At 43.5% G+C, this 25,167-nt stretch overlaps 1 protein-coding gene across 1 annotated transcript in view; it reads left to right on the forward strand.

Moving 5' to 3' along the window:
- The first annotated feature begins 1,384 nt into the window (after positions 1 to 1,384).
- LOC144499225 (cadherin-related family member 3-like) overlaps positions 1,385 to 25,167 on the forward strand; it is a 77,389-nt gene continuing 53,606 nt past the window's right edge. The window contains exons 1-5 of the mRNA XM_078221344.1: positions 1,385 to 1,516; positions 7,850 to 8,046; positions 8,871 to 9,013; positions 12,548 to 12,747; positions 20,613 to 20,778. Of these exons, the coding sequence (XP_078077470.1) occupies positions 1,385 to 1,516; positions 7,850 to 8,046; positions 8,871 to 9,013; positions 12,548 to 12,747; positions 20,613 to 20,778 (838 nt within the window). The remainder of the gene's footprint in view (positions 1,517 to 7,849; positions 8,047 to 8,870; positions 9,014 to 12,547; positions 12,748 to 20,612; positions 20,779 to 25,167) is intronic.

Genomic DNA, 25,167 nt, shown 5'->3' on the forward strand with positions numbered 1-25,167 from the left:
TCATGTCTCCGGCAGGCAGATAGTGTTTTCTTCATATGCCCTATGGGATCTACATGGAGATTGAGCTTTTCCAGTGGGGCATGGAACAACACTTCGCAGGCCAACCAAGCTAGATCATTGTTGATGACATTCTTCTTTGGGATCGTATCATGCAAGAAGATGCTGCATGTCTTTGTCTCGTCATTGACGGAATCAGGACTACCCGATTAAGGCTTAACCCTGCAAAATGCACATAAGGTACCTTATGTGAGCAATTTACTCACAGCTGATGGTGTAAAACCTGACCCAGACAAGACAAGGGCTATACGACAGACAGTCATCCCAATGAACAAGCACGCCCTACAGCAGTTTTTTGGTTTGGCAAATTATCATTCTAAGTACATTCTGTGTTATAGTGAGTTCACTGGACCTCTTTGTCAACTTCTCTACCAGGATGGTGAATTGTGCTGGTAAGAGCACCACACAGCCGTCTTCAACAGATTCAAACAAGTGCCTGCAGTCCCATCAGTGTTACAATACTTTGATGTTCAAGCATCTGTATCCCTATCAGCAGACTCCTCCTAATATGGACTTGGTGCAGTCTGCATTTAGAAAGGCCAATAGCCTTTGTTTCTGGGGCCACTCACTGTCACTGGGACTCGTTATGAACAGAAGGAAAAGGATGTTCTTGCTTTAGTCTTTGCCTGCCAGAAATTTCATGACTTTACATATGGTCGTTGAAACTGTTGAAACAGATCACCAGCCACTCATAACTATCCTAAAGAAGCCTCTCCACATAACTATCCTAAAGAAGCCTCTCCACATAACTATCCTAAAGAAGTCTCTCCACACTACGTATGCACAGCTGCAACGCAATGCAGTGTTACAATGTCAGTATTATCTACAAATGTGGCAAGGAGGTGTACTTGGCTGATGCCTTCTCCAGAGATTTCTTACCCACCACTTTGCAGGCCGATCATGAGGAAGGAGCAGCGCTCCGAAAGTTTGTGATTCCAAATAAACCTGTTGGACTTTAACATGGTGTTGTGAAACTTCTTACCAAGAAAACATAGGCATTACGGCAAATGGTGTGTTGTCCTCTTGTCAAATTCAGGAACTCAAAGATGTGTTACAGGCAGAGACCACCTGCAGACAACTGCCCGACGTCATTCTGGAGGAGATGGTCAGAGTCCTCAAGGGAGCTTTCCCATGAGCTCTGCACATTCCTCGCCATCAGAGATGAACTGACACTACAGGATGGACTGATGCTGCGTGGCCAGAGATTCGTCATCCCTACTGCCCTCCAGAGGTACGACACCCAACAACTTCACCAAGGACATCGTGGCTTGGAAGCAACCAGATACAGAGCTATGGAATCAGTGTACTGTCCTCAATGTACGCAGACATGGAAAGGGAAATTTACAGGTGCGAACTGTGCAATGCACTCAAGCTGCATCAAGCAAAGGAACCTCTGCACTTACACGGGGTCCCAGACCTCCTACGGTCATTCACAGCAGCTGATGTCTTCAAGTGGAATGTAAATGATGGCTGGAATTTTCCGGCCATTCACGCCCCACTGTTCCTGCTAGAGAGGATGGAAAATTTGGCGCTCAGCCATATCTCCATTCACAGCAGTGGGATGGGAGAATCCCGCTGGTGTGAACAGCCAGAGAATCCCACCCAACATTTCATATTAGTTGATTTGTATTCCGGGTGGTTTGAACTTGACACCTGCCAAACATAATGGGCAGGATTTTCCAGCCGCGCTCGGCCCGAAATGGGAAAATCCCGCCTGAGGTCAATGGACATTTCCATGCTCCGCACCCCCCTGCCCATTCTGATTCCCGTAAAATACTCATCATCAAGTTGAAGAGACACTTTGCCACCGGCATCCCACGGAAGCGCATGACAGACAATGCTCGCCAATTTGTCTCCACTGAATTTTGCAACTTTGCACATACATGGGACTTTGGGTATGCTACAAGCAGTTCCCCATATCCACAGTCAAACGGTTTGGCAGAGTGGGTGGTTCACTCAGCTAAACACCTTCTCGGGAAATGTGCATGGGATCACACAGACTACTATGCTACACGTATCAGCGTGCAAAATCTACCATGACAGGGTCTGCTCTCTTCAGCACAATGCCTTCTTTCCAGGTGCACCAGAACCATGATTCATAATGCCAACACCCTACTGCAGTCAAATCTCGAAAACCAACCTGCATGTGGCCCTCCTGCAATGCAGATTGAAAATCAAAACACATTATGATCAAAATGCCCCTAGACTTGGCCGTCTAAAACCAGTCAAATGGTCAGGATTCAGACTGCGCGTAGCCATGACCAGTTGGCTGTGTACATGGTAATGTGTCACAACTGAACAACTATGTGGCCTCAAACAGTGTCCAGCAATCACCGCCACCTCCTGCAAGTAGCAGAACCAGCACCAACAAATTACAGACCACTTCCATTGTCCAGTTTATGGAACCAGCCCCCTGCACCAGCAGTCTCCTGCAGAGGCCAACATAACTACTCCTGCATCTGATGACCACACCGATGAAATGTCTCATATTGTTACCAGTGAGGACACTAGGTCACAGGAAGACCTCCATATGACCTATTGCTATAATCACATGCTCAGGGAACTTGAGCAGGCCGAACACAAGATTCCAGGACTTTATTACCACCTAGCCTAGAACTGACCTTTGAAGTGTAACTTCCTGTCCAACAGGAAAGATGGGAGAGTAGGAGACGCAATGGGCCAGGCACCAGTTTCCACAGCCTATGTTTCATTATATGTATGTAAATAGTTATGCATTATCAGTTGCTCCATTGGTACATAGTTTCTTATGGAGGACACTATCACATCTCCAGATACCACCGTGTATCCCGACTAAACAGGGAAGGTATAGACCAACGATCGCTTGACAACGTGATGACACACTACCAGGAAGGTCATGTGGTGGGAGTGTGGGAATCAGTTATCCCCAGGGTCTTGGGAAGAGCACAGTTATTGTTTGTAACTGTGAGCTTAGAAATAAGCAATGTTTGTTCAAAGTCCTTGATGTCGGTGACTAAAGGAACCCACAAGGTTCCACACATATTAAGTGACCTTTACAGGAGGATTTTCCCCCTGTTGACAAAACAGTCAAGTTTTTGAACACTGCTCACCACCCAGGGACCCCACTCCCCTGCACATTGTTTAGGAAGGTGAGCGCAGGTTGTCGCAGGTGGGCCAATCCAATCCTGTGTTGGCTGCAATATTCCGCTTCCCTCTCTGACCTCCGCACACATTCTAAAGCCTGTAGATCAATGCTATTTCGGCAGCCTCAGCTAGAAGTTAATGCCAGGGCACACTGTCAGGAGGAAGAGTGTCCCCACCACAAGATCCTTTGTTTATAAGCACACATTTATCATGGCACCACCGAGACAGGGAAATTGAATATGAGGAATCATGTGCGCAAACACCCTCAATTACTCAATGTGCTGAAGTTTCAACCATGAAACTTGTTCCCAATTGAATCCACAATTGAAAAGTGAGTGGGGCATTTCTAAAATAAAGTAATATAGGGTATTAAGAGGAGACTGGCTTTATAGCAATAATCCACACCTTGCAGCTGTGTACATTATGGATCAAAAGTGAAATAGCCTCTCAGAGTACACACATTTATTTTTAACAAAAGATATATTAACAATGCTTGAATAAAACAAGATGTGATTGATATTGAAAAGGAAACACAAAGAAATTGAAAAGTTGCTAGGGCTATGGTGAGCTGACTCCCAATGGTACTGTGATGTGATTCACTGGGCTTGCCCATTACACATTTCAGATCAAATAAACTGGCCAAGTAGTCTGCACAAACCACAAATGATTTGGTTTGCTAATGTACAGAGCTTCAGAGCAACCAACTCCTACACAGGCACAAGGTAGAGCAACAAGGACTGGAAGGATAATAACCATGAACACAATTGGCAATATACTTAAATTATTCCTCATTGTCTGTTTCTTTGGAGGAGGTGGAATACCTGGTAAGTTCCTTTACAAGCAGTGTGACTGCTTATTTTAATTAAAGCTGTTGTTTTCTTTTCTCTTAAATGTTTGATGGTTTCATTTAACCAAAAATAGATGTGTTTATTCTGCAATGCACTTTTTAAATAGTATCCTTGGATAATTATGATGTCTTGCTTTCCAAAAATGTAATTTTATTAACTATATTAAATATCATTTTTACTAAATTTTGGAAAACAAAGTTAGAAAATTATTGGTTAGTTTAAAATAAAATGATAAGAATATGAGAATGGTATAAAGGTATGCATGTAATTGTCTGATTCTTTCATTTATAAAAATAATTAAAATGTGATCCAACCTAATGGCCGAATTTCATGATGTCAATTTCACCAAGTTTAATGAAAGGGTGAGTTTATTTTCATGTGATTTCACTATCTGCTGGTTATACTTTGTTATGTCTGGACTTGAATCTCTTGGTCATCCTTCCACGTTCCATCCTCTATGAATTTGAGCTCATCCAGATTCTGCTACTTGTGTCCTAATTAGAACCAAGTCCAATTCACACACTGCGCCTGTGCTCACTGACCGATGTTGGATCCCCAACCCAACAATGCCCTTGATGTTAACATTCTCATTATACTGTAGTATCCAAATCCCTCCATGGCTTCAGCCCCCTCTATCTCTTACAAACATCTTTCAATCCTCTCCCCCTCTACCCACACCCCCCTCCCCTTCCCCCATCAAGATCTTTGCGTTCCTCTAATTCTGGCTTCTTGCGCATCCCCGATTTCCTTTGCTCATCCTTTGACCACCATTCCTTCTGCTGCCTAGAATCTGGGCTCTGGAGTTATCTCCCTAATACTCTGTGCCTGTCTTCTCTCTCTCTCTCTCTCTCCCTTTACGCCACTCCTTAAAACCTAACGCTTTTACCAAGATTTGCATTGTAAGTACCTCTTTTTGTAACTCAGTACCAAATTTTGTATGATAATGATCTTGTTGAGTACTTTGAGGCATGTTTACGATATTAGAGGTGCTGTAAGTTGTCCTGCTGAATTCAGTGTTTGGAATTCATGAGGAAATTTTAAAGCAGATATATCTTTTCTTCCAATATGGACACATGCTACACATTTCATGCAGAAAACAACTGATAACTTGAGAAACTTTAAAAGGATAAACAATATCAACAGTGGCCCAGGGGCGATTCTCCCAGCCCGGGCCGAGAGACTCAAGTGGAGGCCGTGTAGGGGGCTTCCCGCTGAGCTCCATGGCCTCCACGTGTCTCCGGCTGCTGGATTTCTGGCAGCATCAGCTCCGTGCCAGAAATCAGCGCAGAGCTGTATAAATTATTTAAATGACAATTGCAATATAATTAGCGGACCCGGGATTGAAGTCCCTGGGCATGTTAGCCTGTTTGCCCCCGCCAGGAATGTTTCACTTCAGTGGGGTTTACAATTACTCCCCACTAGCAGGAAGCTGGCGGCCTGACCCTGCTGGAGTGAAAGGGGACCACAGAGGCCCCCCAGGTGTCAGGGGTAAAGGGGGGGTGCCCACTGGACATTGCCAGCTTGGCAGTGCCCCAAGGGGCAAAGTGGCAATGCCTAGGGGCACTTTGGCACTGCACACCGGGTATTGCCAAGGGGCCGGGGTCACAGCAGTGGCAGGACTCTAAGGGGGAGATCAGTGGGGGATGGCGGGGGGGGGGGGGGGGGGGGGGGGTCCTGCTGCCATTCTGCATTTGGCAGTGACAGAGGGAGGGCAGCGATCGGGGCTGTCCATCGGCATCGGCGGGTGGGGGGGTGGGATTGGCCTGCCAGTGAGGAGGGTATTCGGGAGTTCAGGACTGCCAGGGAAGGTGGCAGGGAGGGGGAGGATCAAAGCGGGCCTGGGGGGGGTTGGGGCATGCCAGCGACCGGGGCACGGTGGGGGAGGGGGGTCGCATGGCCAGCGATGCGTGGTCACGGGGCTGGCCAGTGAATGAGCTGGTCAGCAATCGGGATGCTGGCATGCAGGACTACTGCACGTGCGCCGGTCTCTGCTCTGATGGATCAGCACATGCGCAGTGACCCGCTTAGCGCTATGCTGCTGGCCTCTCCAGTGGGAATAGGCCCCACCCACATATTAACGCTAGTGCACTTTGTGATGCACAGAGTGTGGGAGATTCATTTTGAAAGTTCCGCTGAAACAAACAGTGGGATTTACTCCAGTTTTTATGCAAATTCAACACTTAGTGTGGGATTTTATGACGTCGCTTGGGCAAGGCTCGTAAAATCACACCTGAGGCCAATGGAGATTCCATTCTGTGAGCCTCACCCGACCCGATTCCAGGGTGGGTGAGGCAGTAAAATTCTGGCCATGGAATTTTTTTTGGAGAATCCCACCCCTCATTTGACTTGAGGGAGTGGAGGGGGAAGTCGTTTATCTTTACTGTAGTTTACAGTACTATATACTAACCATGTCAATTGGCACATAAACAAACCTCCAGAGCAAAATATTATTCATACTGGCCTAGATCCAGAACACATAAATTGTCACACATAAAGCTTGCTTTAGAGTTTACATTTCATCCAATTCAAGGTCCAGTCTGACCTCCAAATTACCCAGGGCAATAAATATTTTATTCATAGAATCCAGCACAATTTTACTGAACCAACTATTCACCTAATGCTATATTGGAGAAAAGTAAAGCACAACTTCTTATAATCCTCAAAATGTACAGTCACACAGTGAAGGTGAAATAACAATAAGTCAGTGTAACCACCAGGAGACCCTCTGACAAAGACCATCAGGTTCATTAATGCTCAGTCTGCCCACGAGACAGTGCAATCTCTAGTGCTTTACCTATTAGTAGTAGTGTTAACTCCTGGAGAAGGGAGAAACTAAACACTAAGAAATAAAATTTTCAGAAAATCTCTGGAAAATAGCTCACAAAATCATTAAGCAATCAAACTCCAGGACCAAGTCATGTGAAACCATGGTATAATTAAGCAAACTCACCGACGTCACTTTTCCAACATATTGAATTGTCCTCCTAATTCAGCAACTGCTCATTTTCCCTTCTTCAAAAGGAAAGTAGCAATGCCAAGTGTGATAGCATGGCCCCCTTAAGGGGTGATCCCTTTGTGGGCCATGTGACCAGGCTGGAATCAATAGAACATTGAGCCAATCGTACGCATTCCTGGAACTCGAAGGCTTCACTTGGAGTTAGGGCATTTTTGGGAGGAGACCTATATAGTTGTGCTGTTTAACCCTTTGTTGTATATACTTCTCAACCAATAAATCCTTTAGTTTGTTACTTGCCACATCGAGTTGCCTTGAGTTATTACACTGGCGATGAGGACAAACTGGATCAGTCATTGAAACCTGTAGTGCAGAGTTAGAGGGAGAGGAGAGTGATCACTTGAAATTCAAATGAGAAAAAGTACAGTCTCCATTTTAAAGATGCCACTAATTGGGAAAATAAAGCTATTCGAACCAAAATTGAGAGTTGGGGCAACACATTGAGAGGCTGCGGTGTATTTTCGAAGCAAACAAAATAGCAGCCAAGGAGAAACCGAAGGTGACATTGCTCACAGTCTACGGCCCAAAGACTTAAATCTATTGAGGACTTTGATGTCACCCAATGCTCCAGACACAACAACACTTGACCAGTTAGTCAATTTAGTTAAGGATCACTATAACCCCCTGACCTTCCGTTATCATGCAGAAGTACAAATTCCATTCTGCCGGTACAGAGGCAGGAGAGACGATCTCTGGTTTCATGGCCAGACTTTGACAACTGACTGAACACTGCGAGTTCCAGCCTTCGTTGGGTGACATGTTGAGGAATCACTTGGTTTGTGGGATCAACAACCTCAACAACCAATAGAAGCTGCTGGCTGAAACCAAGATTTCACTGGAAAAAGCAGTAGAGAAGGCCCAAGAGACTGAGTGTGCTGAACAAGGTGTGTGTGAGCTGAAAGGTGTGCACAATGAGGTGAAGCAGTTGTGGCGGGAAACAGCTGCTCCTAGAAACAGACTGAGTGAGGGCCCAATGGAGCCTGTGAAGAGTCCTTTAGCACCAAGGTATATTTTCTGTTTGGGGAAGACCACCTGCAAGAGATGTGTCAATGCAAGATTTTAATCTGCTTCAGATTTAAACAGAAGAGTCAGCTGCAGGCTGTGTGTAGAGCAAAGCACAGAACACTCCAACAAAAAGGGAAATAATGAAAGGAAATGATGAATACAATGCCTGTGACTAAGCTGGCGGAGGAACCAAAGGAGGGATCTGAGGCTTACACACTCAATCAAGTCCAACTCAGCAAGAAACCTCCCATTGAGATTATTTTAATGGTTAACGGCTGTCCCCTGAAAACAGTGATTGACACGAGTGCTGTGGCCACTGCCATAGGCGAAAAAACATTCAGACATCTCCTGAAGGGACTGCAACACTTAAGTCTTAGCCATTCTAAGGCTACTTTGGTGACATATACTGGAGGGACATTGAAGATTGGGGAGAAAACCATTGTGTCTGTATCATATAGGAACCAAAAGAGAAGATGCTATAAAATCTCAGTAGGTCTGGTAGCGTCTGTAAGGAGAGAAAAGAGTTGACGTTTTGAGTCCAGATCACCCTTTTTCTTTTGGTTTCAGATTCCAGCATCCGCAGTAATTTGCTTTTATCATATAGGAATCAGTCATCTCAGCTACCCATCATGGAGATTGAAGGACAGAGGCCCAGTCTCATGGGACTGGCTAAAAAAAAAACTTGTCTGGCTGGAAATATTTAATGACCAGTATGGGAATTCAAAGAATTCCTATGTCAGTATCAGGAGGTATTCCAGAGAGAACTGGGTTGGATAAAAAGGATTAAAGCTGAAAATTTACCTTCACTCTGAGGCTACACCTAGGTTTTTCCAAGCTCGCCCAGTGCCAGATGCATTAAATCAGAAAGTAGATGTAGAACTGAAAAGGCTGGAAGGCCTGGGCATCATCAAGCCTGTCCAGTTTTCTGAATGGGCTTCACCCATTGTCCCCGTCCTGAAACCAGACCGTACCATGAGGACCTGCAGGGACTACGAACTAACAGTAAACAGGGAAGCTTAGCTGGATCATTACCCCATCCCGAGGGTAGATAACAAAGAACAAAGAACAGTACAGCACAGGAAACAGGCCCTTCGGCCCTCCAAGCCTGTGCCGCTCCTTGGTCCAACTAGACCAATCGTTTGTATCCCTCCATTCCCAGGCTGCTCATGTGACTATCCAGCTAAGTCTTAAACGATGTCAGCGTGCCTGCCTCCACCACCCTACTTGGCAGCGCATTCCAGGCCCCCACCACCCTCTGTGTAAAAAACGTCCCTCTGATGTCTGAGTTATACTTCGCCCCTCTCAGCTTGAGCCCGTGACCCCTCGTGATCGTCACCTCCGACCTGGGAAAAAGCTTCCCACTGTTCACCCTATCTATACCCTTCATAATCTTGTATACCTCTATTAGATCTCCCCTCATTCTCCGTCTTTCCAAGGAGAACAACCCCAGTCTACCCAATCTCTCCTCATAGCTAAGACCCTCCATACCAGGCAACATCCTGGTAAACCTTCTCTGCACTCTCTCCAATGCCTCCACGTCCTTCTGGTAGTGCGGCGACCAGAACTGGACGCAGTACTCCAAATGTGGCCTAACCAGCGTTCTATACAGCTGCATCATCAGACTCCAGCTTTTATACTCTATACCCCATCCTATAAAGGCAAGCATACCATATGCCTTCTTCACCACCTTCTCCACCTGTGTTGCCACCTTCAAGGATTTGTGGACTTGCACACCTAGGTCCCTCTGTGTTTCTATACTCCTGATGACTCTGCCATTTATTGTATAACTCCTCCCTACATTATTTCTTCCAAAATGCATCACTTCGCATTTATCCGGATTAAATTCCATCTGCCACCTCTCCGCCCAATTTTCCAGCCTATCTATATCCTGCTGTATTGCCCGACAATGCTCTTCGCTATCCGCAATTCCAGCATAGATGGCCTCTATGCTAAGAGAATAGGGGGCCTCAAATATACTAAGCTATACACAAGTCGCGCTGATAAACAACTGGAACAGGATGAGGACTTCAGAAAGTTAATTATAATAAATACCCAGAAGGCTTCCATGAAGAAGCTGTTGCCGTTGCGACTGGCAAGTTTTTTTGCTGTCCTACAATACTACACCTCACACCAACGCTGCAGTCACACCTGCAGAATTGCCAATGGGTTGGCACCTGCATGCCTGTTTGGACCTAGTGTTCCCAAATTTGTCAGGGAGGGTGGAGGCTGGGCAAGCCTCTAAGAAAGAGTGTCATGACTCTCAGGAAGGGGATAGATCGTTTCATGTTGACTGATATGGAAGCTCGCCACCACCCAGTGAACTTGTACCTCACACCCTCAACAGACAAGCTGAAGCTTTCAGAGTTTTAAATTGGCCTTTATTCATGCTATAGTGAGGAAGTCCACCTTCCACAAGGTGATGTACAGACTTGCTGAGTGATACGTGACATGGGCAGATATACTTTTGCTTATCTTACAAGTGATTTGCATCTCCCAATTACAAGTGTACATTTGTTCTGAAGCCATTAATATCCAATTATAACTAATACTTCTGATTACTTCATGAATATAGTTAACCAGTTACAGCTGCTATAATGCTTGTCTAATTAGTATGATTAATCACCAATGAAACACACCTACATGGCTACACCATCCAAATATGACACATGTTGTTATGGCTACCACCCGTGGTTATTGGAGTTTTCACTCTCTTGTCCTTTGGTCAGCTAGTTTGTGCTGCCCATCTGCAAGTGTGGGAACTGCACTGAAACATCTTCATAGCAGCTTCATAAGGAACCGTGCTGTACTTAATTCAGAGGGGTACTTAACTGCATTCAATGATTTTAATCCCTTCATTGATGAACTGAAGTAAATCATTATTAGTAAAGAAATGGTTTTGGGGAAATTGATGAAATTGAAGGTGGATACATCTCTCGGTCCTGATAATCTTCATCCCAGAGTATGGACCAAGAATTTCATAGCTCAGCATTTGGAAGGCAGTGGTATAATCAGATAAAGTTGGCAAAGGGGAAATTATACTTGATGAATCTGTTGGAATTCTTTGAGGATGTAACGAGTAGAGTTGACCAAGGAGAATCAGTGGATGTGGTTTATTCAGCCTTTCAGAAGGCTTTCAACAAAGTCTCACATAGCAGACAAATATGTAAAGTTAAAGCACATTGGATTGCAGGTAATGTCTTGAGATGGTTAAAAAGCTGGGGCGCAGATAGGAAGCAAAGAGTTGGCATAAATGGGTCTTTTTCTGATTGACAGGCAGTGACTAGTGTGTGACTACCGCAGGGATTTGTGCTAGCACCCCAACTGGTTCTGGGGCGTGAAGCTTATTCTGCCGATATAACAGGACTTGGCTCACCGAAAATCAGGCAGGACCAGGTCATAAGATCACACTCCTTGATTTTGTTTTAGCAGAGTGTCATTGGATCTGGAGAGAAACACACCAGTTTTCTCGACAGAAACAACACTGCCATTTTTTAATAAGGTTCCTCCCCCATGTGATTCTGTGCTGAGCAATGCGCTGCTGTATAAAATGTAAACTGTTTAAAAACCCAGGGAATGTAGCAATTGCATCAAAATCTATTATACTTGTGTATCAGGCCAATGTGTTGGGCGGGGGCAGCGAATCCTACCCGGAGATCAGTTGCCATGTAATGTCACTGCGTTATAAGGATCTGGCACGTCTAAGATTAATGTGGGACCGAGTACAATCCTACCCACCTAAGAGAACACAGGACCCACAACAAGGGGTCTAGCGTTGGACAGAGCTGTGTGCACAAGCACGCATGTAGACGGCTCCTGTCTTGAATCCTTTACTGTATATATGTATATAGTTCTTGTAGTTAATAAATGAGTACAGTTAACCCACTTAAGACTTAATTAAGACCTACAAAATGGTGTCCGATACCCTACAATAGTCACACTTGCCTACCTTGCACCATCCTCGCAGATCCACTGTAACTCGTCTGCGACCTTTCTGTGACATCTGACACCCAGCTCCACTTATGTCAACCCCCCTTTCTCTTGCCCTCTGCTTTGTCGGTGATTGCTGTATCTTTTCAGCTCTGATCAAATGGCCAAAATACTGACATTGTCTTTTCCGGATATTTCTTTTGGGAGTTCTATTTTGCTCTTGCAATTTCAAGCACATTGTCATTTGTCTTACGGTCTGTAATGGAGGTTTAAGAATATGTCTTCGCATTTCAAAGGCCTCCATTTTCCACTATATAAGGAACAGGAAATTGGATAGACCAAGCAAGGTCTAAAAATATAGAAATATTACTCTCTTTGTGGTCAAAAGCAAGATACTGAAAATGGTGGCAATCTGGAAGGTCACAAACCTCAAATGCTAATTTTGTTTCTCTTTCCACAGATGCTGCCAGACCTGCTGAGTTTATCCAGCATTTTCTCTTTTTGTTATTTTTTAAAAATGGTATTTGGTACAATTTTGGAGATAACATTAAACACTTTTCCCTTTTTCCACAAGGTGTCAGTGGCTTTATCAAGATACAGGGTCTCCCAGCCACTATCACAATACAAGAAGATACTCCTGCAGGAATTGCTATCTTTAACTTTTCAGTTGTGTCAACAATCACTGATGAGTTAATGTTAACACCTAAAATAGCAGCTACCAACCCAGTCAACAACTTTTTCATTGTCTCCGTTACAAGAAGATTAGACTTGGAGGTAAGACCATTTTTAAAAATAAGGAGTCTTACTACTGTAAAGGAAATTCAATTAATGTCGGGAATAAGAGAAAATCTGTTGAACATCTGTTCCTGTAAACTTAAACCCCTGGAATGGAATTGTTCCACAATAGAAAGATTGCTCATCATTCATTCGCCATTTCTTCTTGTGGTGCTTGGAAACTGTCTACAATTTGTACAATGTTAGGACTGTGGAAGGCAGCAATCAGCCAGATTTATATACACAGCCAAAATCTGGCAAATGGTATTTACCGCGGTAAGAGCAGTATTATGTATTTGGGGGGGACAAACAGATTACACCGACGCTTCACAAGGAACCAGGACAAAAATCACTTGAAATAGTAAAGTATCTTAGTGTTACAATCAAGAGAAATTCATGACCAATATTCAAAAACCAGAACCACAGGTAATTGTGTATTAGTTTACCTTAAGTGGACTTCAGTATAAAGCGAAGGGCACTAACTTGTTCTTGTCCAAGACCTTGATTGGATCACCTTTGGAATATTGCGCCCAGTTTTTGTTCCTTCATATGGCAAGTGATATAAAGGCTTTTGAATAGTTAAGTCATAATGGATTTATAGTGGAACTATGGTCCATAGAATCCCTACAATGCAGAAGGAGGCCATTTGGCCCATTGAATCTGCACCGACTCTCCCAAGATTCCCCTCTTAGAAAAAGTTAGAAAGGCTTAAAAAAGTTCTATCTATTCACTTTAGGGATGTGTACATTTAGTTGATTTTCCAGAAGTATACAAAATAATTAAAAGCACTCAATTATGTTCCCATTGAGTGACTATTCCAACATAATTGGTTGGGAAGACCTGGGTGTCGCATGTACAAGGAGCACAAGACTAGAGCTAGATTAGGTTTTGGGAGGTTCTTCTCATTCCAGCAGCTAGTTTGAACAAGTTACCAATTTGTGCAGCGAGTGACTCTCTGAAAACTTTCAAAAGAGAACTCGACTATTTTGTGGCTGGGACAGTGGTCCTGTCTTGTAAAAGGTAGATGACATTGCAAAGAATGCGATGATGGTTAATGTGACCCTCTGGGTCAGAGAGATATTTTCTGGAAATTGCCTCTAAATGTCCATAGGAGATTACTCAGCTGCTGATGGATAGGGAATGTGTAATTATGATGCTTCTTGGATCACAATTGTCCTGGACAGGCTTGATCCATCAGATGGTCTTTTCCAACTTGGCATTTTCATACCTTTGTGTTATTATTTTCTTTACTCCTCAGTACCACAGTTTTGTCACTTTTGTGATGACTTTGCAAGATGGTTATGTTTTTAAAAAGACCCTTTAAATTTACATTCTTTTCTGAGATGTGGGCATCACAAGCAAGGTCAGCATTTGTTGCCCATCTTCAACTGCCCTTGAGGAGGTGGTGAGCCTTGCACCTTAAACCACTTAATCCTTAAACCACTGCAGTCTATCTGTTTTGACTTTCTGTAGTAGCTTGGTACAACTGATTGGATTGCTAGGTGGCAAGGTGGCTTAGTGCTGCCTCACAGCACCAGAGATGCCGATTCAATCCTGGCCTTGGGTCACTGACTGTGTGGAGTTTGCACGTTCTCCCCGTGTCTGCGTGGGTTTCCTCTGGGTGCTCCGGTTTCCTCCCGCACTCTGAAGATGTGCGGGTTAGGTGGATTGGTCATGCTAAATTGCCCCTTAGTGTCAGGGGGATTAAGCAGGGTAAATATGTGGGGTTACGGGGATAGGGCCTGACTGGGATTGGTGTTGGTGCAGGTTTGATGGGCTGTATGGTCTCCTTCTGCACTGTTGGGATTCCTATGATTTCAGAAGGCAATTAATAGTCAACCACTTTGCTATAGGTCTGGAGTAACATGCAGTCACGTGCTACCAAATAAACCTGTTGGACTTTAACCTGGTGTTGTGAGACTTCTTACTGTGTCACATGCAGGCCAGACCACGTAGGACATTAGTGAAGAGTTATTCCCCCAAAGGACGTTAGTGAATTAAATGGATTTTTATAGCAACTGATGGGATTTTCATGGTCACTATTTTAGAGACTAGCTTTCAATTCCGGATTTATTAGAATTAATTGAATTTAAATTCCACCAGTTGTTGTGGTGGGATTTGAACTATATCCCCAGCGCATTAACCTGGACTTCTGCATTACTAGTCAAACAACATTATCATTACACCACCATCCTCCTGCAGTGAAACAGAACGTTCTGAGAAGGGAGATGGTAATGTCATACTAAACCCGCATTTAAGTTAAGCCCATGTGACCTGATTGCCATGGAGATAGATATTAAAGGCGAAATCTAGTGAAATACAAAGTGATAGTTTTCACACCTTTCCACAGTAACTCATATTAAAGGGACAGCTTCATTGAAAACAGGGAGAGACAAGGCAGATACTTCTGTGTGGAGAAGGAACAAAATTACTGACGTGAGGGCAGGGTGCATGTTGGAGTCAATTTACTGTTCGAAAGGAAGGGAGCAGAACTGACAAAACGTTTGGAGATTTGAGCAATAGTGAGTTACCAAAGTGGGCCTTGCTGGTGAAAGTTGGATCTGGAAGATCGAGGATAAGGGAAATGACTTTCGAAGGACACTGTAAGTTTCGGCCTGGTGTAGCAAGGAGAAGCGCGTGGTGGAGAACTGGGAGTGACTTGGGACATGTTTGTGTATTGTTGCAACATCTGCCGGAAGTGAACAAAAGTTGTAAGATATCTCTAAATGTGAAGTACCTTTCTGAGGGTGGCATGGTGGCACAATGGTTAGCATTGCTGCCTCACACTGCCAGGGACCCGGGTTCAATTTCGGCCTTGGGTGACTATGTGGAGTTGGCACATTCTCCCCACATCTGCATGGGTTTTCTCCGGGTGCCCTGATTTCCTCCCAGTCCAAAGATGTGCAGGTTAGGTGGATTGGCCTGGCTAAATTGTCCCTTAGTGTCCAAAGATGCGTAGATTAGGTTGATTGGCCATGGTAAATGCACAGGGCCAGGGTAAGGTGCTCTGGAGGAGAGTCGATGTACATTCAATGCCCTACTTCTGCACTGTGGGGATATTATGGTTATTATGGTTCTATGGATTCTATGGTTTGATGTATTAGTTGTCTGTTAAGTAATGTTTAATCTTTGATTATTTAGTTGGTTTGCATTATGATGGCCACGGGGAATTATCAATAGATCTCCCCGTGGACTTCGTAGAAGATGAGCTCCCCTATAGACGAGCACAGTCTCACCCAATAAGGAAAGAGCAGCGGGGATTTAAAACCAGCTGGCTCTACTCAGGCAGTTGAAGGACTTCAGGGTTTGTCCTGTACATTATAGTAGCTGAGCGCCACTTAACGCACGTTGTAAATAAAGATGACGGAAGACTGGCCCCGGCGGGAGTATTGCAATTTATTATAGCAAAAGTTATAACATTTGAAATCTGTTCTTCATTGTTCCCATCTGTTTCTGGGAAATTCATCTTTTAAAAAGTGATTGGTCTCTTGTAGCACTAGTGCAAATAAAAGAACAAACAGAATATAATTCCAACTGCTCCCATTCTTTTGACTCAATGCTATGAAACTTCTGAGAAAGCCAAGTCGAGGGTGTGGGTAGATAGTACCAGGATTGGTTTATACACAGAGGCAATCTATGTCCTCTATTGTTAGTGTTCAGCCATGATCAGATTTAAGTGTCACCTCCACATAGTTTAAACTTTGCATGAGTGCAAAAGAATTGGACAGATCAAAAACTGCTGATGCTTGAAACCTGAATCTAAAATAGAATATTCTGGAAACACTCAATGAGTCAGACAGCATCTAGAGAGAGAGACATAGAGTTGATATTAAACAGTAGTTCATCAATCTGAAACATTGGGCTGAATTTTTATCCTGGAGTTGGATACTGGGTGTAAGGGAATTTCCAGGCTCAACTCACTACCCTCAGAAAGAGTTCCGAGACAGCCACAGGTTCTGGATGCTGGGATGGGCTGGCTAAAAAGCTCACCTCTGAGCTGCCGGACTTTGTTCCAGTTGTAATAATGACGGAATAGCCCTCAAGCCCTCGCTCTTCCTCATATGCCCCATGCACCATCCGTACAAATCCATGTCTTTTCACTGACCCCTTAGCCTTCATGCCAAGCCATGGCTCCCACCCATCCCTATGGCCCCTCATATCCATCATGCCAAGCTATGGTCCCCACCCTTTCCCCTTGGCCTCACGTAACATCCATGCCAGTCTATGGCACTTCCATGACCAGTCACCCATGATACACTCTGTACTGAACAATGAACCTTACAATAACATTAAGACGTATCATAGAAATCATAGAAACCCTACAGTGCAGAAGGAGGCCATTCAGCCCATCGAGTCTGCACCGACCACAATCCCACCCAGGCCCTACCTCCACATATTTACCCGCTAATCCCTCTAACCTACGCATCTCAGGGTCAATTTTAACCTAGCCAATCAACCTAACCCGCACATCTTTGGACTGTGGGAGGAAACCGGAGCACCCGGAGGAAACCCACGCAAACACGAGGAGAATGTGCAAACTCCACACAGACAGTGACCCAAGCCGGGAATCGAACTCGGGACCCTGGAGCTGTGAAGCAGCAGTGCTAACCACTGTGTTACCGTGCCGCCCATGAACGTATGAAAAAGTTTTAATTGTTATGGTCCGGGTCAGAAACCCCGAAGTGTTTTATGGAGCCCACCTGGATCATAAGTTTAGCACCTTGAATTTGACTAGGATAAGCATGTTTTGTTTCACTTCAGGTACGATTCAAATGACCCACTAGGGATCTTTTGTCACCCAAAGTTGATTTAAGATTATAGTTAACATGTATAGTAGAAATATTAACAATAACTGTTATCAATTACAGACAAAACAAAACAACAACAATAATGTATAATCCCTAACAAATATATCTAAGATGTTCTAATCAAACCAATCCCTTAAACATAACCCTTCCACAGGTTTAATGCAACAAAGTCTAATGCTCATGTGACACTGGAACTGAGTCCTTTGGATGTATGCTGCAGTGCTCTTGATACAGTCAGAACAGTTTGAAGTCAGAACAGCTTCCCGGAATATCAGGGAGAGACTTTGGTCAAGCCATCAACAGCAGATTTTCTACCGCAGGGAGGCAAGAAGCCTTGCCTTCAGCTAATCAGCAGAACTTTGAAAACACAGGGAGAGAGAGAGAGAGACATTGCTTTCAGTCTGATGTCCACTTCCTTCTCAACTAAGCGCTGCTGCCAGCCAAAAACAGAAAATGAAACCTTGAATTCCCAAGGAAGGAAAAAAACTGACCAGAACTATGACCTTCCTCCTAACAATGCAGGGTCATAAACAAACCAGAGTAAAAATAAACAAACCCCATTTAAACCACCAGAGGAACAATAAAAGGACCCCTACAGAAAGCCCGGCAACACTGAGAGCTGGGAGCCACAGGGAACATGATTTTAAAAAAACTCTTAAAAGTACCCTCACATCACATAATATTATTCATAACTTTCTAATGATAAAAAACTGTCTTTACTACTGCCCCAAGAAAAGTGTCAATGATCCAGACCCTTTAAAGTATCAATAACAAACTATATATGCTTGACACCTTTTTATCTTGTGTAAATAAACATTGTGCAATTGGTAGAATAGATCAGAGAGTAGAACAATCAATCAAGCAGTGGTTTCCATTGGGTGCAGCTGTTTCAACAGAGTAAAGGATGCCTGGGTTTTCAGCCAAGGATGAATGATAAGGTTTGGCTTAGAGTCCAGACACCCATTATTCATTATTCGATTAAAACAGCTGCGTCAAAGGGAAAACATTTGATTGACATATTTTGTTCTCTGATCTATTCTGTCAATGGCACAATGTTTATTTAACCCAGATAGAGAGGCTTCAAGTGCGTACAGTTTCTGCTGAGACTATAACGTGTATGGCTGTGATAAAAGCAATTTTTACAAATGAATTACTTTTTTAAAGAGATTTTTCCCACACACCATTGTAACTATACAATTCAGCAGAGTGTATGCTGGGTGAACGAACATGGAAATGCCGTAGATTGGCATGGAGGATATGAGGGACCATCAGGGGAGGGATGGAGGGGCATAGATTGGCAAAGGGGCACAGTAAGATCGTTTGAACTTACCTCATCAAAACTGGCTCATGACTCTTCTTGGGGGCCTTGAGTCATGCGTCCTTGAAAATCTGGCCTGACTCAATGAAAATCGCAGAGGGCTAGGGAATGCCCATCTCCACAATGGAGTTGACCAGGTTGAGAGTTCAGGATGTGAGCTTGTGACCACACCTGCCCACACCCTTATCCTGCATTGGTAAAAATTGGGGGTGCTGAGATGGGGAACACGAATCCTGGAATTGGGTTCCGGCCTCCATTTTAAAAGATCCACAGAGTCTCTCTGACTCTGTAGAAATCCAGCCCATTTGCTATGTTGCTTTCATCATGGATGCTACCTGGTCTGATTAGTTTTTCTGACATGTTCCATTTCTATTTGAGGTGAATTGACACTTGATTCTGCAGCTGCCTTTCCACTTAGTTCCCCCTCCTGGTGAGCAGATATTTGGGCCTAAGGGTTATTTTATAACTTGGGTAGCCAAGAAGAAAATACAGGAGCTGAGTCTTTATACCCTCATAAACCTTTATTTAGAGAGACACACACATAGCATATCGTGCACCTTGAAGAAACATCCATGGTTTCTAGCTGCTCGTAAGTAGATGTGAGTCTCCAATTAATGCTCATGGCCTGAATATAATTAATGGCCATTTGATAAACAATCAACAAAGTTTTCACCAGAAAGATGTGAATTTCACCAGACAATCCTAATAAACATCCCATCAGAACTTGAATGAAAATCTTAGCCATTGATAGGAATCGTGCCTGCGATCATTTGTAGTGTTTTCTCTAAGTTATTTGTTTTCCCCATGTCCACACGTGAGTGAGATTATAAATTCCCAAAGTGAAGACGGTTTCTCAGGCTCAGTCCCATTCAGCCGTGACATTTGAAAGAGATTGTAGACTGAACACCTTTGTCATTATGATGTCCAAAAATGTGCTGGTCAGGTGGATTGGCCATGCTTAATTGCCCCTTAGTGTCAGGGGGACTAGCTAGGGCAAATGCATGGGGTTATGGGGATAGGGCTTGGGTGGGATTGTTGTCAGTGCAGACTCGATGGGCAGAATAGGCCTCCTTCTGCACTGTAGGATTCTATGATTATACCAAGTGGAGCGGAGGTGATGGCCTGGTGGTATTATTATTAGACTATTAATCCAGAAACTCAGCTAATATTCTTGGCATCCGGGTTCAAATCCCAACCCCCTTCCCCCCCCCCCCCATGGCAGATGATGGAATTTGAATTCAATAAAAAAAAATCTGGAATTAAGAATCTACTGATGACCTTGAAACCATTGTCAATTGTTGAAAAAACCCATCTGGTTCACTAATGTTCTTCAGAGAAGGAAATCTATCGTCCTTATCTGGTCTGGCCTGCATGTGACTCCAGAGCCACAGCAATGTGGTTGACTCTCAACTGCCCTCCAAGGGCAATTAGGGATGGGCAATAAATGCTGGCCAGCCAGCGATGCCAATGTCCCACAAATGAATAAAAAAGAACTAAAATATCAGTTTCTCGGCCCTTTCAATTAAAGTGCATCCATTAAACATGGCCCTTGTAAATGTGGCTGTAAATGGAGTAATGTAACCATCACCACAATCCCCTTCCAACGCCTGTGCAAAAAGTGTCAACTCCGCCACATGGAGAAAGTGCTTTTCTTCTTCTTAGTTTTAATTATTCCGACACATTTTTCTGGAACTACAAGCTGCAAGATGTGTGAAGTAAACTCTCATTTTGTTTTTCAGGTGATTGTCTCAGAAAATGCTGGACTGGACTACGAAACTCAATCTAATTACGCACTCTTAATCTATGTTGAGGATGATAAGGGGAATGCAGACTTTCAAATGCTAACAGTTTTATTAAGTGATGTTGATGAACCCCCAAGATTCCTGGATAATCTAGCAAACGGAGGTAGGCAGAGCTATACACACACTTGTAAAAGGGGAATGAGCAGTTTTCATGGATGGCATTATACAACTATTTTCAACCTCACTACAGGCACCGTTTAGAAATGTACCCTTAATTTTGATCTATTCATTTTTTATGGAAACATGGTTATAACATAATATAGGTTCAGAAATAAATATTTGAAGATGCACAACATTTTGAAAAGTCAGGCATAATGGAAACGAAGGAGTAGCAGCCCTGATAGTGAAGGATGACATAAGATCAGTGGTAAAGAAGCACCTTGGCTCAAAACATAAGCATGTAGAATCAGTATCATTGGCAGTTAAGAAAAACAAGGGTCAAACATGCTGGTGGGGATAGTCTATTGACTTGCCCAACAGCTGTTATACCATGGATAGCGCATTAAGCAAGAAATAATTGGAGTTTGTAACAAAGGCAGTGTTATAATCAGGAATACCTTAATCTTCATAGAGACTGGGCAAATCAAACTTGCAAAGGTAATCTGGAAGGCATGTTTGTAGAATGCTTTCATTATTGTTTTTCTGGAACAGTACATTAAGTAACCAAATAGGGATAAAGTTAGCTTAGATCTAATACTATGTAACGAGGCAGGTTTAATTAGAAATCTCACTGTAAAGGTTCTGCTGGGTAAAAGTGATCATGATATGATTGAATCTACATTGAGGGCAACACACTCCAGTCCCAAACAAAAATCTTAAACTTAAACAAAGCCAATTACACAGGCATATGGGGAGATCTGGCAATGGTCAATTGGATGAATTGTCTCAAAGGTATGGCAGTAAACAAACGGTTGGTAAGACAGAAAGGAACAATTAAAAATAGTTAACAAAGCACAGGCCATTAAAAACAGAAACTCGGCAAGAAAGATCCATTCGGTTCTTACTTGTTAGGTTAAGGTTAATGTTAGATAAAAAGAAGAAATTGATAATGTTGCAAAGAATGGTCGAAAGCTTGAGGATTGAGAAAGTTTTAGAAATCAGGAAAGGCAACCAAAAAGTTAATGAAAAAGGAGGGAAGAGAATGAAAGTAAACTAACCAGTAATATTAAAACAGATTGTAAGACCTTTTACAAGAATATAAAAAGGAAGAGGGTAGCTAAAGGAAATTGTTGGCCCTTCAAAGGATGGGAGAGATTATCATAGGAAATGAGAAAATGGCAGGGACATTGACAAAACATTTTGTGTCTTACTTCACAGTAAAATACAAATATACAGACTAGAATAAAGGGGTAACAAAAGGGCTAATAAGATTAAGGAACTTGAGATAATTAATATCAGAAGAGAAAAGGTAGCGGAGAAACTTCAGGGGCTAAAAGCTGACAAAACCCCAGGACCTAATGGGTTACATCATAAGGTTCTAAAAAAGGTAGTTGCAGGGAGAGTGAATGCACTGGATTCTAGAATGGTTCCAGCACATTGGAAGTTAGCAATTGTAACATTGTTGTTCAAGAAAGGATGAAAAGAGGAAATAGGGAACCACAGAGCAGTTAACCTGGCATCAGTCACCAGGAAAACACAAATCTATTATTAAAGGAGTCTTAATTGTGCACTTAGAATATCACAACATGATCAGACACCGTCAACATGGGTTTATGAACATTGTATCACCTGCCAACACAAAGGCCGGAATTCTCTGGCCGTTCATGCCAGCGGGATTCTCCATTCTACCAGCAGCTCATCCCCGGCTTGGGGTGACGTCAATGGAAATTCCCATTGACAGCGGTGGGACCAGAAAATCCCGCCGCTAACAAACGATGTGCCACTTCCCACCAGCAGGAAACACGCGTCTGGGAGGCCGTAAAAGCTCACCCAAAATGTCTGCTGAATCTAGTCTGTCCCGCGCATGTGCAGGAAGTGAATAATATTACTTTGCTGCGTCCAGTAGCAGTACACCTCTGCACGTGGATTACGTCAGCATGCAAAATGAAAGGTGGCATGGTGGCACAGTAGTTGGCACTGCTGCCTCACAGCGCCAGGGACACGGGTTCGATTCCCGGCTTGAGTCACTGTCTGTGTGTAGTTTGCAATTCTCCCCGTGTCTGCGTGGGTTTCCTCCGGGTGCTCCGGTTTCCTCCCACAGTCCAAAGATCTGTGGGTTAGGTGGATTGGCCATGCTAAATTGACCCTTAGTGTCAGGGGAATTAGCAGGGTAAATACGTGGGTTATGGGGATAGGGCCTGGGTGGAGACTTGATGGGCCGAATGGCCTCCTTCTGCACTGTGGGATTCTATGAATTGCAATATATGTATCCAGTTATTATATTTATGCAAAAACCATGTTTTTGCTTTAACGTCATTTGAAATTGGATATTGACATAATTGTCACAAATTGAATCTTAAGTTGTTTTCGGAGAGGTTGCTGTCACTGGCAGTCAAGGAATTGTTCACATGATTTTACTGAAATTGTAGAAAGGTGCTGACTGCAAATGGCTGGAGATTGACAAGTAAAAGCTTAAAATGCAAACAGATCAATTTAATTACAAAAGATTTATAACAATATCCTGTCTCCTACAACTGTCTGTACACAGGATAGAGTTATCAGGGAAGAGCAAATTGTAACTGAGCTTTATGCTTATTTCTTAATAAACACTAAATTGAACGATGAAACTTCGCCTGCATTTGCTTGCTATAGTTGTGTTGAAAATGATCTGGTCTCAAGTCCTCCAATGACCTTCTTTCAATAAACAATATATTTAATAGTTATTTTTCAGGGTTTGTGTGAATCATAGGAGCAAATATAAAATATTATCTGAGTTATTAAGTCATGGTAGCACCTTATTGATCACAAACTGTCTACATATACATCATAAAATTCCTACAATGCAGAAGGAGGCTATTAGGCCCATCGAGTCTGCGCCAACTCTCTGACAGGGTATCTTACCCAGGCCCTCTCCCCCACCCTATCCCCATAACCCCGCACATTTAAACGGTTAATCACCCCAGACTATACATCTTGGGACACTAAGGGGTAATTTATCAGGGCCACGCCACCTAACCTGCACATTGTTGGGAGGAAACTGGAGTATCTGGTGGAAAGCCGCGCAGACATGAGGGGGAGGGGGGGGGAATTTTATGAGATTGATTCTAGCATGATTTGATTTTTTGAGTTGATTTATTATTGTCACATGTATTAGCATTCAGTGAAAAGTATTGTTTCTTGAGTGCTATACGGACAAAGCATATTGTTCATAGAGAAGGAAATGAGAGAGTGCAGAATGTAGTGTTACAATCATAGCTAGGGTGTAGAGAAAGATCAACTTAATGCGAGATAGGTCCATTCAAAAGTCTGATGGCAGCAGGGAAGAAGCTGTTCTTGAGTCAATTGGTATGTGACCTCAGACTTTTATATCTTTTTCCTGATGGAAGAAGGTGGAAGAGAGAATGTCCGGGGTATGTGGGGTCCTTAATTATGCTGGCTGCTTTGCCGAGGCAGCAGGAAGTGTAGACAGAGTCAATGGATGGGAGGCTGGATTGTATGATGGATTGCCCCCCCACCCCCCATAAGCCATGCCCCCATAGGCCCTGCCCCATATGCCCCCCTCCCATTCCGCCTCCCCCAATAGGCACTGCTCCATGAAAATGGGAGAGTTCCTGATCCTTTTTTTGGCAAGTTTTCACACCCAATTGTATGCACTGAGTCATTGGAAAAATGGTGTAGACAGTTTCTGGCTGCTGTAGGCAGTGGGCTGGGCTTAATTCGTGCATTACATTCTGCCCGTAGAGAGAGCTACTGCGCATGTGCAGACATCTGATTCTGCACATGCTCAACCGGTGAGGCCATAAAGGCAAGTGAGCCGGGACGATTGAGCGCTCAGTTCACTAAACACATGTAAATTCAAATTTAAATATATTTAAATAAATGATTCAGCTTTTCACCCAGCAAGAGGCTGACTTCTCCAGAAATCCAACTTTCATAAAATCGCAAGAGCTGAGAAATCGGGCGTGATCCTTATATTTTGTCTCTCACATGATTTTACAGGCTCGCTCCACCCATCGATGGGCGGGGTGAGTTGGTAAAATTCCACTCGGGAAGAATGTGCAAACTCCTCATGGACAGTGACTGGAGGCTGGAATTGACCTCAGGTCCCTGGCACTGTACGGCAGCTAACCACTATGCCGTCTGGCCAGTTTGAGATCAGTACAAGAGCTGCCTTTATTTAATAACTCACGTTTTATATTTTCTCCTGTAATTAAATGTACTGTTATAATACATTTGAGAATCCTGCTTTGATAATCAGCTAATGTAACAGCCCATTGACAGGTCAGGTGATGTGACCCCAGACCCATTGAAACTACTTAAAATATTCCACCCATTTGATTTGATTTATTATTATCACATGTATACAGTGAAAAGTATTGTTTCTTGCATGCCA

The sequence above is a fragment of the Mustelus asterias genome, chromosome 9, assembly GCF_964213995.1.
Source record: "Mustelus asterias chromosome 9, sMusAst1.hap1.1, whole genome shotgun sequence".
Classification (NCBI taxonomy): domain Eukaryota; kingdom Metazoa; phylum Chordata; class Chondrichthyes; order Carcharhiniformes; family Triakidae; genus Mustelus; species Mustelus asterias.